Source organism: Hippocampus zosterae, chromosome 16 (genome assembly GCF_025434085.1).
Source record: "Hippocampus zosterae strain Florida chromosome 16, ASM2543408v3, whole genome shotgun sequence".
Lineage (NCBI taxonomy): Eukaryota > Metazoa > Chordata > Actinopteri > Syngnathiformes > Syngnathidae > Hippocampus > Hippocampus zosterae.
Window position 1 is genome coordinate 7,030,074 of NC_067466.1, and position 14,012 is coordinate 7,044,085.

The 14,012-nt window shown below is 42.4% G+C and overlaps 1 protein-coding gene and 1 long non-coding RNA gene across 2 annotated transcripts in view; one reads left to right on the forward strand and one right to left on the reverse strand.

Annotated features, from left to right (window-relative positions):
• The window catches only part of LOC127588960 (uncharacterized), a 32,289-nt gene extending 31,219 nt beyond the window's left edge, over positions 1-1,070 (reverse strand). The window contains exon 1 of the long non-coding RNA XR_007959239.1: positions 1,033-1,070. This is a non-coding gene — a long non-coding RNA (uncharacterized LOC127588960). The remainder of the gene's footprint in view (positions 1-1,032) is intronic.
• cxadr (CXADR Ig-like cell adhesion molecule) overlaps positions 1-14,012 on the forward strand; it is a 37,294-nt gene that overhangs the window by 11,824 nt on the left and 11,458 nt on the right. The window contains exons 2-3 of the mRNA XM_052047946.1: positions 7,482-7,651; positions 13,763-13,967. Coding sequence (XP_051903906.1) covers positions 7,482-7,651; positions 13,763-13,967 — 375 coding nt within the window. The remainder of the gene's footprint in view (positions 1-7,481; positions 7,652-13,762; positions 13,968-14,012) is intronic.

The window sequence follows — 14,012 nt, forward strand, 5'->3', positions numbered from 1 at the left end:
CCGACCGAATCCCTTAAAAGCCACACTTGCATAATCCGCTGTGCTATCCTTGTGGCTATTTTAAATTGAAATGATCGTATTTTATAAGCCTCATCTCTCCAGTGGTGTCATCCATGAACTAGGAGCTCTGCCTATTTATTTGTGGTGTACACATCTATTTTGCACCACTCTGAAGTCATACAAACGACTTTCACATGCTCTCTAATTGTGTTTGCGCCTGCAAAATCTGGAGGACATCATTTTATACTTCTCCGCCATCGCTGACGGTGTGGATATTCCCTGTTGTACGGTATATTCTCATCCCGATGTTCGACCATCGACAAATTTACATCCAGCATCTTTATGTTCCATTTGCTCCTGTTCTGGTTTAATTTCCTCCAGGAGTATATTGTCACTTTTCCAGTCCCCCCCCCCCCCCCCCCCCCATCATGAGGATGTTATCTGTGTTGTTCTATGGCTTGGCGCCATGCCTATCAGCTTTACTGCACAGGCAGCCATCATATTGTCACTAAGTGTGTGTGCGCGTATCTGAGACAAAGCCCTATTCATATGGATGTGTACATGTCAGGCTTTTCTGTGAGCCTCCTGCTGCACTGTGGTCACTGTGGTTATCTCTCGAACAATTGTTAGGCTAACAATTATTTACGCGTTATAGAAAACTTCCATTTAAATTGCCTGTGTGTGTGTGTGTGCGCGAGTGTGAGAGAGAGAGAGAGAGAAAAAGTGTGTCACACATACAGTTGAACATTGTTTCGATGTTCCTTGCTTACGTTTTCACCGCTGTAACGTTCACATTTCAAAATCCCGATTTCATGCAATTCATTTTTCATTTGCCGATTTTGGTCACGGCTAACACCTTCCTAATGTATCATTCATTCATCTTCTGTACCGCTTGAACCTCACTAGGGTCGCGGGGGGTGCTGGAGCCCATTCCAGCCGTCTCCGGGCAGTAGGCGGGGGACACCCTAAATTGGTTGCCAGCCAATCGCAGGGCACACATAGACGAACAACCATCCACGCTCACACTCACACCTAGGGACAATTTAGAGTGTTCAATCAGCCTGCCATGCATATTTTTGGAATGTGGGAGGAAACCGGAGCACCCGGAGAAAACCCACGCAGGCCCGGGGAGAACATGCAAACTCCACACAGGGAGGCCGGAGCTGGAATCGAACCCGGTACCTCTGCACTCTGAAGCCGACGTGCTAACCACTGGACTACCGGGCCGCCCCCTTCCTAATGTAAACTTCATTATAATGACCAGATTTTTCTCATAAAATGGTGAAAAGGTCTGCATTACGATGAACTGTGGGAAGCTAACTGCCACCGCGACCTTGCTTATGAACAAAATGTACAACACAGGATTCCCCTCCGTTGTTCGGCAACACTATCGATCGCCTCTGTAAATTGTTGTACTTCTCGCCATGACTCACGGAGGCACAGGCATGGTCTGAAAACATGTCTGGTCAACGGCAGCAAATCTCACTGTGAAGGCTCAAACTGTCTCAGCTGAGCCTACGGGAATCGACAATTGGCTTCGTCGGCTGCGCTGGCAGTGGCCTATTGCGGTTAACATTTGCTGACTGAATGTGTTCAGAGATGACGTCGTAACAATACGTTGTTTTTTTAAATGTCCTATAAAATATTTATTTAAAGATATCCTTTATTTGTCCCACACTGGGGAAATTTACAGTCTACCGCAGCAATATTGTGGGAAGAAATAAGAAAAAAAAATTGTATTTCTAATTGACAATTTTTATACTCTTATTACACGGTCATGTTTTTAACATCTAAAAATGTTCATGCTGGATTATACATCGTAGTTGGCAGCCATTTTTTTGGAAATGGTGACGAACTATCGTTATAACGTACAGATTCGTTATGTCCCTTGAGGTACCGTATTTTCATGACCATTCGGCGCACCGTATGGTTGGGCGCAGTCTCATTAATGGGTGTTATTTCTGTATTTTACACATAGACAAAACGCACTGTATTATTGGCCGCAGTTTTAAAGTGTTAAAACATACGCCAGCTTAAACATACGGCATGCATGCGCGCACGCTAAAAACACGTCAGCTTAAAGCATACGGTAGCATGCTAAGACATACAGACAGTTTTTCATTTACTGAACATTAAATAAACACCAATGGGAATTGCAATCCCTCCTCTTTGCGATTACCTCCTTCCCTCTTGACAATAGTTCCTCTGTTGTATTGTTCAGCACCAGTTATTTCTCACTGGATGGTAGGAGTTTCACTCATTTAAAATCATGAATAATAATTAAGTGTCTGCTTTTTTAAGCATCCATCCATCCATTTTCCGAACCACTGATCCTCACTATGGTCGCCGGTGTACCGGGGCCGATCCCAGCTGATGATAGTTTATCAGAGCGGCAGTTGCAGGGTAGTCATGAATTGTTCCAGAAAGTAAGTCTAGACCTTGCATAGTTCATCTAGCGCTTGTCAATGCGTGTATACAAGTCAACAATCTCTTCTGTGGACGTCCACTGCAGTAACATCAACACATCGCCAACGGGCCCCGTTTTAAAAGCTGTCAAATGCCCCGTGCCACAAAGTGCGTACCATTTGTCACCCCTTTATCATTTAATGTCCAGTTATGTCAAAACAGTCTTTAGGTCATACTCACTGGGGAATTGATGGCTTCACGGTGTGCTAAGTAGAGCTTTCAGCCTGCATTACAGCACAATCATAATGGTTCCACACTCCCAGCCCTGTGCAACACTAAATAAACGTCATGCCAAAACACACAGAGCGCACACATTGCTTTAAATTCCTCTGGGTACACTTGGGCGAGTATTCAGAGGCTTCCTTCTGAGCAGCAAGCACGTTAAGAAGTTATCTTGTGCTTGTGAGCAAGATAATTGATGTGCTCTCCGGCACAGTCACAGGGGACCGGCTTAACTGTTTGTGATGGCGAGAGTGTCGAAGCTATTTAATTCACTCGTTCCACTGGCCCCGAGACTGCAAGTTTACAATCATGAATCACAAATGTCGTATTTATTCCATCATTATTTGCTATTCAGGAAAATATTTACTCTCATTTAAAGGCTATGTTTGGATTGTTTTTTGTTTGTTTTTTACACAATCATACATTATGTATAGCTCACATTATTTCAAACAAACCCTTGCCAGTAGCAGCACAACACCTTCAATTCCGAAAGGTTCAGGCAGCTCAATCACTTTACATTGTCAGTCACCTCTTTCACTGTTGGTAAGGCCGTTCCCATTGTTGTTGACCTGCACCCCGACTCCTGTGAGCCTGAAATATTTAGCCCCGGCCCCCGAATGCTCGGATGGAAGTTTCACACTCATGCCCTTTCATGTCAAAGGATGGAGAAGGGAGCTTTATGATCCTTGGTGGCCTCTGCCAGAACATTTTGGCCTGGCCAGAAGATGAGCCACACAAAAAGTTTGCTTGTTAGACTGTCCTGGTTTCGGGCTTTCATCGGTGTCTGCTGAAGCTGCAATGTGCAACACACACACACACACACGATTGTAGTTTCATCCACTTGTATTTGTTGTAGGAAAGTAGTTTCCTACTGCCAATTACATCACCAATTCAAAACCTTTTAGTTAGTTATACTTTAAAGCAGCATTTATACAGTTTCGTGTTGGAAACAAAATGGACAATCAATGACAGTTTTTTTTTTAATGGCACAACCCCTGGCAGCATTATGCTGCTCATCACACAAAAGACCTTTGAGGCGAAATGAAAAAAAGCTATTTACCTGCAAAATTAGGAATGTAACCATTATTAAATTGATGATAAATTTTCTTCCGAGTCACAATTGCAATTCCTGATCGCATGCCCAATGCTTATGTAAATCTCGTATATTTTCAATTATATTTTGAAGGTGGGCCAGATACATTTGAACTCCTTTCCATTTAACCTGCCACAGCGTTGCCGACTAAACCTACGTTTTGCGCTGCCCATTGTCACTCAAGCTCTCCCCGGCTCCTCCCTTCTCCGAACGCCGGTTCCCACTCGACACAGCAACCCACCCTTCTCCGAGGACTTGGTTGCCAGGATACAGGATTCACTCCCCATTGTATGCCGACAAAGGTGGAAAGAGGCGCGGGAGTGGGAGGTGGCAGGGGGGGTCGAACAGCGATGCAATCAGTAACACCGGAGAGAATTGGAGGTCTCCTTAGTCACTCCACAAGTTGGAGGGCAGGGAGGGATAACGAGACGGAGAGTTGGCACAATTGCTGGATGAAAGTAGGTGAGAGGAAGCGGGAGTATTGAATGAGGCATGCTGACACCCCAAATTCCTTCTGCTCATTTCCGGTCTCTCAGTAACCATGCTGGGATTTACAGGGCAGTCGAATCAGGGGTGAGTTTGACACAGACACATGCTGCCATGCACAGTTTGGGTCGACTTGTTATTAGCCACCATTGATGCCCCAAATCATGTGTTGCCCCTCCCTACCGCGTTGAGACGTAAACATTATCTTCGTATGGTATCAAACCTGAACTGAAATTAACTGCTGTGTAAGTTTGTTTAACAGCTGGATTTACCACTAGTCTAGTGACGTAATCTGTTTTATTACGTTATAAAGCAAAGGTCAGTTTACTTCTTTTGAGGCATGACATATGAAATGAAGGCTGAGTCCTGATATATTCTGTCACAGATGTTTTTTCTCTGAGTATTTGTGTGTAGGGTATTTTTCAGACATCAGTGATGCTCCCTCGATGGATTTAAAGGGACGTACTTGCTGTATAAGTGACAAATCCAGTATCTGAGATTTTGCAAATATTGTTCAAGCTTTGAATACCGGATGCAAATTATTCATTGCAAGTGCACAAGTACTTGAGGCGTCATGTTTGACAATTGAATTTGAAAGTTGAAAAATTGTGTTGCGGAGTAGCAGGCAAGGGGTATATCGAACGTATGTTTTTGTTGTACGTAAAGGAACAATTTAGGGCTGTGACGGAATACTTAAAAAAACAAATAATGTTTCAAGGCAGATATCAGCGGATATGGTCACTTTTAAGTGAGACACTGTCTCCAAATGATTTCTCCATTAAAATAGTTGTCAGTTCATTTGATAATTGAATGGGTTGTTGTGTTTGGTGATTTTTGGAATTACGATCACTCATTTTTATGCTTCCCGTATTCAACATTCAAAGGTTGAATTTTCCGAGTCTGTGTCACACTGTACTTGCAGTTTACAGTAGTTATTCATACTCAATCTAAGTCATATGCATTTCGCACCGTCGCTGTAGTAGCGGCTGTTCTTGCACTACCTGGATTTGACAGCTTTATAACTTCCCATGTGTGGACTGAATTTGGAATCAACCGATACTCTCGGTCTGTGTTCCTCTGCCCTGGCACTGCTGTCACCTGCGGGCCACCCGCCAAAGCTGACATGATATCATGCGTTGACATGCTTTTACATTTGTGTGGACGAAAATGGACTGAATTTTAGACAAATCCTGCATGGGCTATGATTCATTTACCGGTAGATTAGACTGATGGTAGTTTTGTTCACTGAATGCATTTTTCTCCGCTTTACACGCACCTTTGAAAAAAAAATGACCAAGATTCCGTCTCGTAAAGTTTTGTTTTTTTTTAAATCAATTGCGAGAGTGACAGTTTTCTCCATATTGCTTTCCTTGTCTTTGGCCAAAGGCAGCGGCTCGGGTCCATGATAGTCTGTCAAAATGTTCAAACGGCCAGCTGGAGCACCGATGGCTATGTTGTAAAAAGCATGTTTGTGGAAAATGCTCAACGGCTCTAAGCCTCAGCAACAGTGCTTGTGACTGTACACGTATTTTAATTCAGTTGTGCAAATATGGCCCAGTTCCAGCATGAAATTGAGCTGCTGATTGTGAAATCAGGCAGAGAGCTCTACCTTTAGCTGCCGCTGTTCATACCAGCAGAGCAAAGACCTTGGACCTTATTTTATGCAATAGGCCCTTTTTTTAAGGCTTCTTCAGAGGAATAATTGCGATCAGAATTACATTTGCATTTTTGATACGTTGGCAGTCACCTTGACCATGCACATGCTACGCTATGTAAATGGGATTGAAACAACCAAGGGGGCTGCCCACACCCCCTTATGTCTGTCACATTAATAAACCAGGCGGTGTGTTTCAATGGCTTGGGAGAAGGTATTGCAAGTATTGTCTTTGAAAGGATGTTGTACAAAGCTGGATTTGCTCGTGTTTGTGAAAATCTCTGAAATAATCTCCTCATTATTGAAAACCTTCCAAAGGAATATGCAGATTTTGCTGTTAATGAAGAGTTCACCGTTCCATGGTTTGGCTCTTGTTGCAACCACTTTAATTGCCTCCGCAATTAGCCATCTCCATGTCTTTGTGTAGGAACTCGATAAGCGGGAAATGTGACTTGAAATGATGACTTTATTTTTATCCAGCAAGGATAATGAAGCACACTTCCATTTACCGTATTTTCCACGCTATTGGACGCTTTAGAATATGAGGTGCGCCTTCATTGAATGACTTATTTTAAAACGGTTTTCATATGTAGGGCACACCGCATTGTAAGGCGCGTAGAATAGAAGCTATCCTAGTGGCTGTGGTGGCGTTATGCTTCCACTCTATGGAGCTACGCCAAAGGTAATATAATACAATACAGCTTTGTTTATATAGAGCTTGCACAACTGCTACAGTTGTAACAAAGCAATTTACAGAATATTATAAATACTATGTCCAGGAATTAAGAATATTGATCCATATATAAAGCTCACTGTTGGCGTTTGAGAAGTTTTAATGCTTTTACGTACACCCTATAGTTCAGAAAATACTATAACTCTTTTTTTTTTTTTTTTTTTTTTTAAGTCTGCAGTAAATTTGTCTTTGACATTATGAGTGTTACTCATTGACGGTGCAATTCGGCACTGGCATATAGCGGTGGTGGGTTCGCTTTTTAAAAAAAAATTTTTTTAAAGCCACCACCCACTGACTCATGGGTGGATGACTGTCTGCTGATTTTGAATGTGTTAAGACAACATGTGACAATTTTTATTCTCGATGCACTCTTTGCTGGTATTTAAATCTCTTATTGAATAGAGAATATTAGCCCAGGTGATGTCCGCAGGAAATGATGTCAATTTGTGTTTCAGAAGAGTCTGCCGAGTTTAAGAAGGGCTCCAGCATGCATTGGTTCTTCCCCTTCCCTTGGTTAAGCTATGCTCCGTTACTGTGTGTTTCGCTGTGTTTTACATAATGCATATTTTAAGAGGTACTTCACTGCTACAACGAGATGTAGTCATAGTTATTTTATGAGTGCAGCATTCTTGGAACCAAAACATTTGACAGCTCAGCCCCCCCCGCCCCTCTTTTTTGTCTGTTGTGCAAATCATTGCAGATTCTCTCCGTGAAAAAAACTAATTATTGCAAACTAATTCTGCTCAGGTTAACTGTTTATAACCCTGTGCTGTTGTTGCACCGTATGCAATTATTGGCCCTCATTCTCTGTTTGTGTCTCCCGACAGGTTTGACCATTGGACTGGAGATAATATCCTCAGGGCCGACATCCATTGAGAAAGCCAGCGGTGAAAGTGTAAAACTAGAATTCATGTTCAGTTTAGGCCCAGAGGATTCTGGGCCACTGGATATTGAATGGAGCCTTCTGTCCTCAGACAACCAGAAGGAAGATAAAGTGGTACGTGCAAACTTTGCCCTCAAACCTGGACTTCCTTTTAGAAAAATGGAACAAGAAACATTGGGTGTTAATTTTTCATTTTATTTATTTATTATTTATGTGAAATCATTAGAATCATTGCAGATTCTGCAGATATTTTCATCGACCACACACTTAGACAAAATTGTTGCACCCTTTTTGGAGGAGTTGAAACATTCCATTTGAAGTCACACTTCCAATCTGAGACACTTTGTAATTGACCAAAATAATGAAAGGTACCATCATCTGTGTTAAAGCCAGCTCCATGATTGTTTTTAAATAATTTTGTCAGACCACCCAAGAATCAAGCAATTCTTGACTTTGAATAAATTTTCTGTATGTCTATTTTGTCATATTTTGTCAGTTTCAAAGTGCTTCGATGACCATTTTAGGCTTTTAATTTTTGGAATAGAAAGAGTGCCAACAGTTTAGTCATTGTATGTACGCCCCACAAAGTGAAATAAGTCATCCTGTCGGTGTGATAGTTTGGCCAGCGTGTGGGACTTGGCATCTATATTCCGTGCCTGCATGGATTATTAAACACAAGGTGAAATGGAATACAGCGCCAAACACGACGTGTGTATTTTTATAAGGGCTTTCAATATATGCAGTATGTATGAGCACATGTAATTTGAGCCACATTCATTTCCAGTGAGTTTATTCTCTCGCCTTTTACTTTGCCACACGCACAAACATACACACACTGGGAGTGATGGAAGGTCTTTTTATTCCAGCCAGTGTCTTTCCTTTGCAGCTTGGCGCTCAGCCATGTAAAGGGAGAAGTACTACATAACTACAGGCCTCCAATGGATCCCCACAAGCCCTCAAGGCTGTTATCAGCATAGAAAATTTGGGGATTCTCAATTCAATTGTGTGAGATCTGAATCCCAATACATTTATATGATGAACACTTTTTCAATATTTTTAATGGCTTTGAAATATGAGTTCATTCATCTTGTAACGGTAAAAAAAAAAAAAAATAATAGAATGGACCGTTACATTGAATGTAGTTGTTTTACAGTGATTAGTAGCGTATTGTTGTAGGACAGGGTGTCATATCATTATCGTATATCGAAATCGAGATTAACATTCAAGATATCATCGCAATTAGGACGATATCAGTCACGTCAACTTGTCACGCTTGTGTTGCATGTGAAGCGCAATCCAGCCAATCACATACTTCCTTTCAAGTTTGGTGTTGATAGACAGCCAATGAAAATCATCTTGCGGTGCAAAGGAAGGGGGCGAGGGTCACGCGCAGCCGCACAACAGTATCATTTTGTGGATTATAAAAGAAAGCGTCTCTATACAATGCAATATTCTATGGAAAGCCTCAAGCACGCGCTCCAGACTGGCACATTCACATTGCTGGGAATCCACAGTTTTCATCAAATCAGGGTGTCCCCCGCCTACTGCCCGGAGACAGCTGGGATAGGCTCCAGCACCCCCCGCGACCTAGTGAGGATCAAGCGGTACGGAAGATGAATGAATGTATGAATATTATTGTTGTCGTATTGTCATACCAGGCAAAAATATCTATGAAATTTCACCCGTATCACACAGCCCTATCAGCGTGTTTTAAGTAAGAGGAGACATTGAAACTCGGCTCACAAATTCAGAGTTCAGTTCACGATGTTCTAAACGAACTTGTTATTTTGTTTTTGTTTTTTGCTAACAAGGACTTTGTGCTATGGGAACTCTGCTCCAATATATCAAAAAATATGGTTAAGCGTCTACCCCTTTTCTAATGTTCGTCTTATACCCCTCAGTTCTCTGGATATCAGATTGATTGTGCAAAATTTAGTTGCAGCCATGTGCAGTTCAGCTTTTTTTGCCAGCCTACATTATAAATGGAAGATCGTTGGCTATGACTGGTAACCACCTGTGAGAAGTACCAGGAGAACAATTATAGGGAAAAAAACATGACTCTGGCGATAAGGACGGCAATTATCTCAGAAAAACCTTACACTGCATTACAGTACTACATTGAATGTCATTCATAGTCTTTTGAGCAGAGAACCAGAAAAGCTTTTTTATGCAAGATTTTTACATTCAAGCAAAGTATAGAAAGCCCTTTTATAGCTTCATTTAAAATTTTATGAAAGGTTTTACAGTCTCTATTGCCGCTTTCAACTGAACAGTACCAGCTCTGTTTGAAAACCGGGCCACATTAACCACGTCAGTTGAGAAAACAAACCACACTAACAAACAACAATGGAGGGGAAACAAGGTCTCCGGCAGTTAAGACAAAAACCACTGCAGCAAAATGGTAGCTTTGCAGTATTTTACCACAGCTTTCTTAATTCATAACCAATTTCACATTAACACCCTGAAGTTCATTTTAATCAAGCTCTAGTCTTTCCCCTTGGTGTGGTTCAGTTGGGCAGGTGTCAAAACAGCAAACAACGCAGCCGAGCCAACTTCCATTCAAAACACGGCTCGCATTTTTGATGCGAAAGCCATCTGACATTAGCCCGATACAACCCTGCATATTAACTCATTTTGACCCTGAGAGGCTGTGTAGCTGTTCTATCAAGATTTTTTCCGTGACTCGGCATTCATTAGCGCAGCAGCATTAGCATCAGTAGCTAACAGGTTACACTGATATGTTAACAAGAGTGACATAATAAACATGCTGCCAACATGCTAAAAAATAATGACGTGACATGACTTAAGATGGCATTCCATTGATTTAATGGATGTGCTATCATAGCATGGCTTCTTTTTCCTTAGCCAATGCCAGTTTCGCTCCATTTGATTCCAAGTTGTTACTTCATTTGCCTTTGACTTGCCAGTCCTTTCAGCAATTATCTTCCTGTTTACGCTCGGAGTTTTGACTGTGAACATAGACATTGTTCACAAAGTCATCAACTAATTCAGACCAGAGAAAGTGAGCAATTGGTATGAGATTATCCTAAGGCACAGAGAGCACCATGTCGGGCCCAGTAGTTACTGTCGCCGAAAAGAGGCATCAAGAGATGCATAGTTGAACATTTTACGAAAACCAGCAAAAACACAACTTTTAGATCGATAGCTTAAAGCCTGCCAATCGGATCGATTAAACTATGTTCAGGCTTGGGTCTGCTGCCCCTCACCTGTAAAATCCATTTTGTATTCAAGCATTACTGTCCTTTAATTTGCCTCCCAAATGATTTACACCTCTTCCTTGTTCCTCACTATGAGACGGCATTACATGGCAGTGACCTCATATGTGCCATATACCAAATAAAAGCCAATGTTTTTAATCTCTGCAGACTGAGATGTCTACAGAGAACACCCTGGCCAGGTGGTGATTTCATCCTGTTTGTTATGACCTTAAGTGCTGTGGTGCTCCTCTGTCCATTGTCTTGTCATGTGCTTTTCATTTTAATTCTCCAATGCTCTTTGGAAGACGTAATGATTTTCGGGGTCATAGTGTTTTCCAGATTTAAAAAAAAAAAGTGGCTAGAGGTGTGTAAAATGACTCCCGTCTGTGCACCTCTAAGTATTTGAGCAAGAATTATTGTCTGGCTGAGCTCGGGGCTATTTAATTTCCTCTTCTTTGTGGTCTCATCTCACATACTGCTGTTATTACTGCCCACGTTCGGTTCCCCGGTGAAAGTTGAAGCATCCAATTCCCTCCCTGCTGACAACCTTGTGGAATTTTAACCGAATTACCTGTTAAGGTTAATATGTACAAGATGAGCACTGACCCCCGTTACCCTTTCCCGATACCACTCGGTTCCATGCTAGCAGAACCACAAGCTATTCTTCAGTTAGGGAGACAAACTGGAGCCTCATTGACTGATTTTCCTCTTCACTTCCTCTGGTGGTTTTGACTCCTCCAATAACTTGATTATTCTCTCTCTCGTACAATGTTTAGTTTTTCTTCAGTCCACCCTGGGGTATTGCTATGATTATGTCTGGTGCTCATCATGGCAGCAAAAACCCTGTTGCTGTCTCACACCCAGTCTTCTATTTGGCTCCACCTGGCCTTCATTTTTCTGCATTTTTATGCTGCTCTTAAGACCCGCAGTGAGGGTGTGTTTGTGTAGGTGGATGGGGGAGTGGACATAATTGTGGTCTCCTGTCCTTTGTTGACACAGCAGGTGTTGATTTGACTCCACACTGGCCGCTTTGTTTGTTCCACCTCGGGGCTCAGTAGGGAAGACTGAAGGACATTGTGATAGAAAAGAGCTTTACTTTTACTCCTCTGGAGAGCTTTCTCGATCCCCTGACCAAATACCTCACGACACACGTACATGCATGTATAGTCAATATGACATATGTTAACATGTGTACTAGCCACTGTTTAGTGTGTATTGCTGTCCATTTTTATGTCTCAATGATTAATTGTATCATTATACACCTTTTACAGATATTATGGTAGCATAATTCGACCATACTGTATGTATTATTTACTATCACATACCAACATGCAAGATCTTATGGGTTTTTTTCTTACATGAGATTTATCGTAATTTCCGGAGTACAAAGCGCACCAGATTAAAAGATGCAACAGCTACATTTAGGAAATACCGTATTTTCATGACCAAAAGGCAACGTTTTCGCGGAAAAGTCAGTTACGCGCACCACCGTGGAAATTGAGCAATCGCGAGAGAATTCACGATTAACTAATCCATGGTACTTGGTACTTTGTATCCATCCATGAAACGGGGCGATGTATCCATCCAAGGATGACCGTGCTGCAGCAACATCTGGCGCATTACAAAGAAAACCTATCAAACTTCCGCCCCTACTGCAGCAAGACGTGTAACGTTCGGAATTAACTAATCATAACGGTCACTTGTTCTAGTAGGCTTTTTAGCACTTTTTAAAATATAATTTTCCAAGCGGGCGGCGCGGTGGACGACCGGTTAGCACGTCAGCCTGACAGTGCAGAGGTGCTGGGTTCGAGTCCAGCGTCGGCCTTCCAGTGTGGAGTTTGCATGGTATTTCCATGCCTGGTTGGGTTTTCGCCGGGTACTCCAGTGTCCTCTCATATTCCAAAAACATGCATGGCAGGTTAATGGAACACACCAAATTGTCCCTAGGTGTGAGTGTGAGCGCAGATGGTTGTTCTTCATCTTTGTGTGCTCTGCGATTGGCTGGCAACCAGTTCAGGCTGTTCCCCACTGACTGCCCGAAGACAGCGTGGATAGGTTCCAGCACGCCCGCGACCCTTGCGAAGATAAGCAGCTAAGAAAATAGATGGATGGATGTTTTTTTCAAGAAACTGACTGTCATTTGGAACTGTTCTTAATTCCCTCCAATTTGTCGAAGGCCCCAGCTCCTGCTGAAGAAAAACTGCCACAAAGCTTGATGCTGTCACAATGTTTCACTATACGTATGGTGTGCTTTTGGTGACAAGCAGTGTATTCGTGCCAAACCTTCCTTCTGGGAGGATGGCCAAAAAGTACCCACGTGCATTTGGGAGATTTCAGTTTATTGAAGTTTGTTTTTGTAAAATGTAGCTTGACACGGATGTTTTTTTTTTTTTCTAAGCTACGGCTTCTTCCATCTTACCATCCTACCCTATATACAGTACATGATATATAGTATGAGGAAGATGAGTCTTTGTTGTCCCAACTACTGAAAAGCATAACAGTACTTGCCAGAACTTCATGCAGCTCCTCCAGTGTTGCTGTCGGTCTCTTGGCAGTCTCACTGACTCGCTTTGAGCCACGTTTTCTCCAATTGATGATGTCGCTCTTCACTGTGTTCGATGATATGTTTAATAATGCATCGGAAATTCTTTTGCACCCGTCCTCTGACTGATAACTTTGTACAATGCGAATCCCTCTGATGCGGCGGAAGCTTATTGCAGACCATGGCTATTGCTGTTAGATGTGGAAAAAAAGTCAGAAAAAGATGCGCACACTTGTGTACCCATGTTGAACCCAGTTGCTCATTATTACGTTCACTGTTGAAAATGGCTTTTGGGGCGGGGGAGGGGGGAGGGGTTGAACAGGGGTGCGTAGACTTGAATACATCCACTGTCCATTTTGTATTAAAAAGAATATTTTGACTATTTAATGTATTATTTTCGAGATTTCATTTGAATACACGGCAATTCCAAGTTAACCAAGATCTACTGTATGTCTCTATGACTAGGTGATCCTGTACTCGGGCGACAGGGCCTATGAGGACTACTATGCCCCATTGAAGGGTCGAGTACACTTCAATTCACCCGACCCCAAGAATGGCGATGCCTCCATCAACCTCTCAGGCCTGAAGTCGTCGGACTCTGGCACTTACCAGTGTAAAGTGAAGAAGGCTCCTGGCATCCGCAGCAGAAAAATGCTACTGATTGTCATGGGTGAGTGGGGCAAAAACAAAAAAAAAGCAAAAAAGGTATCCACAA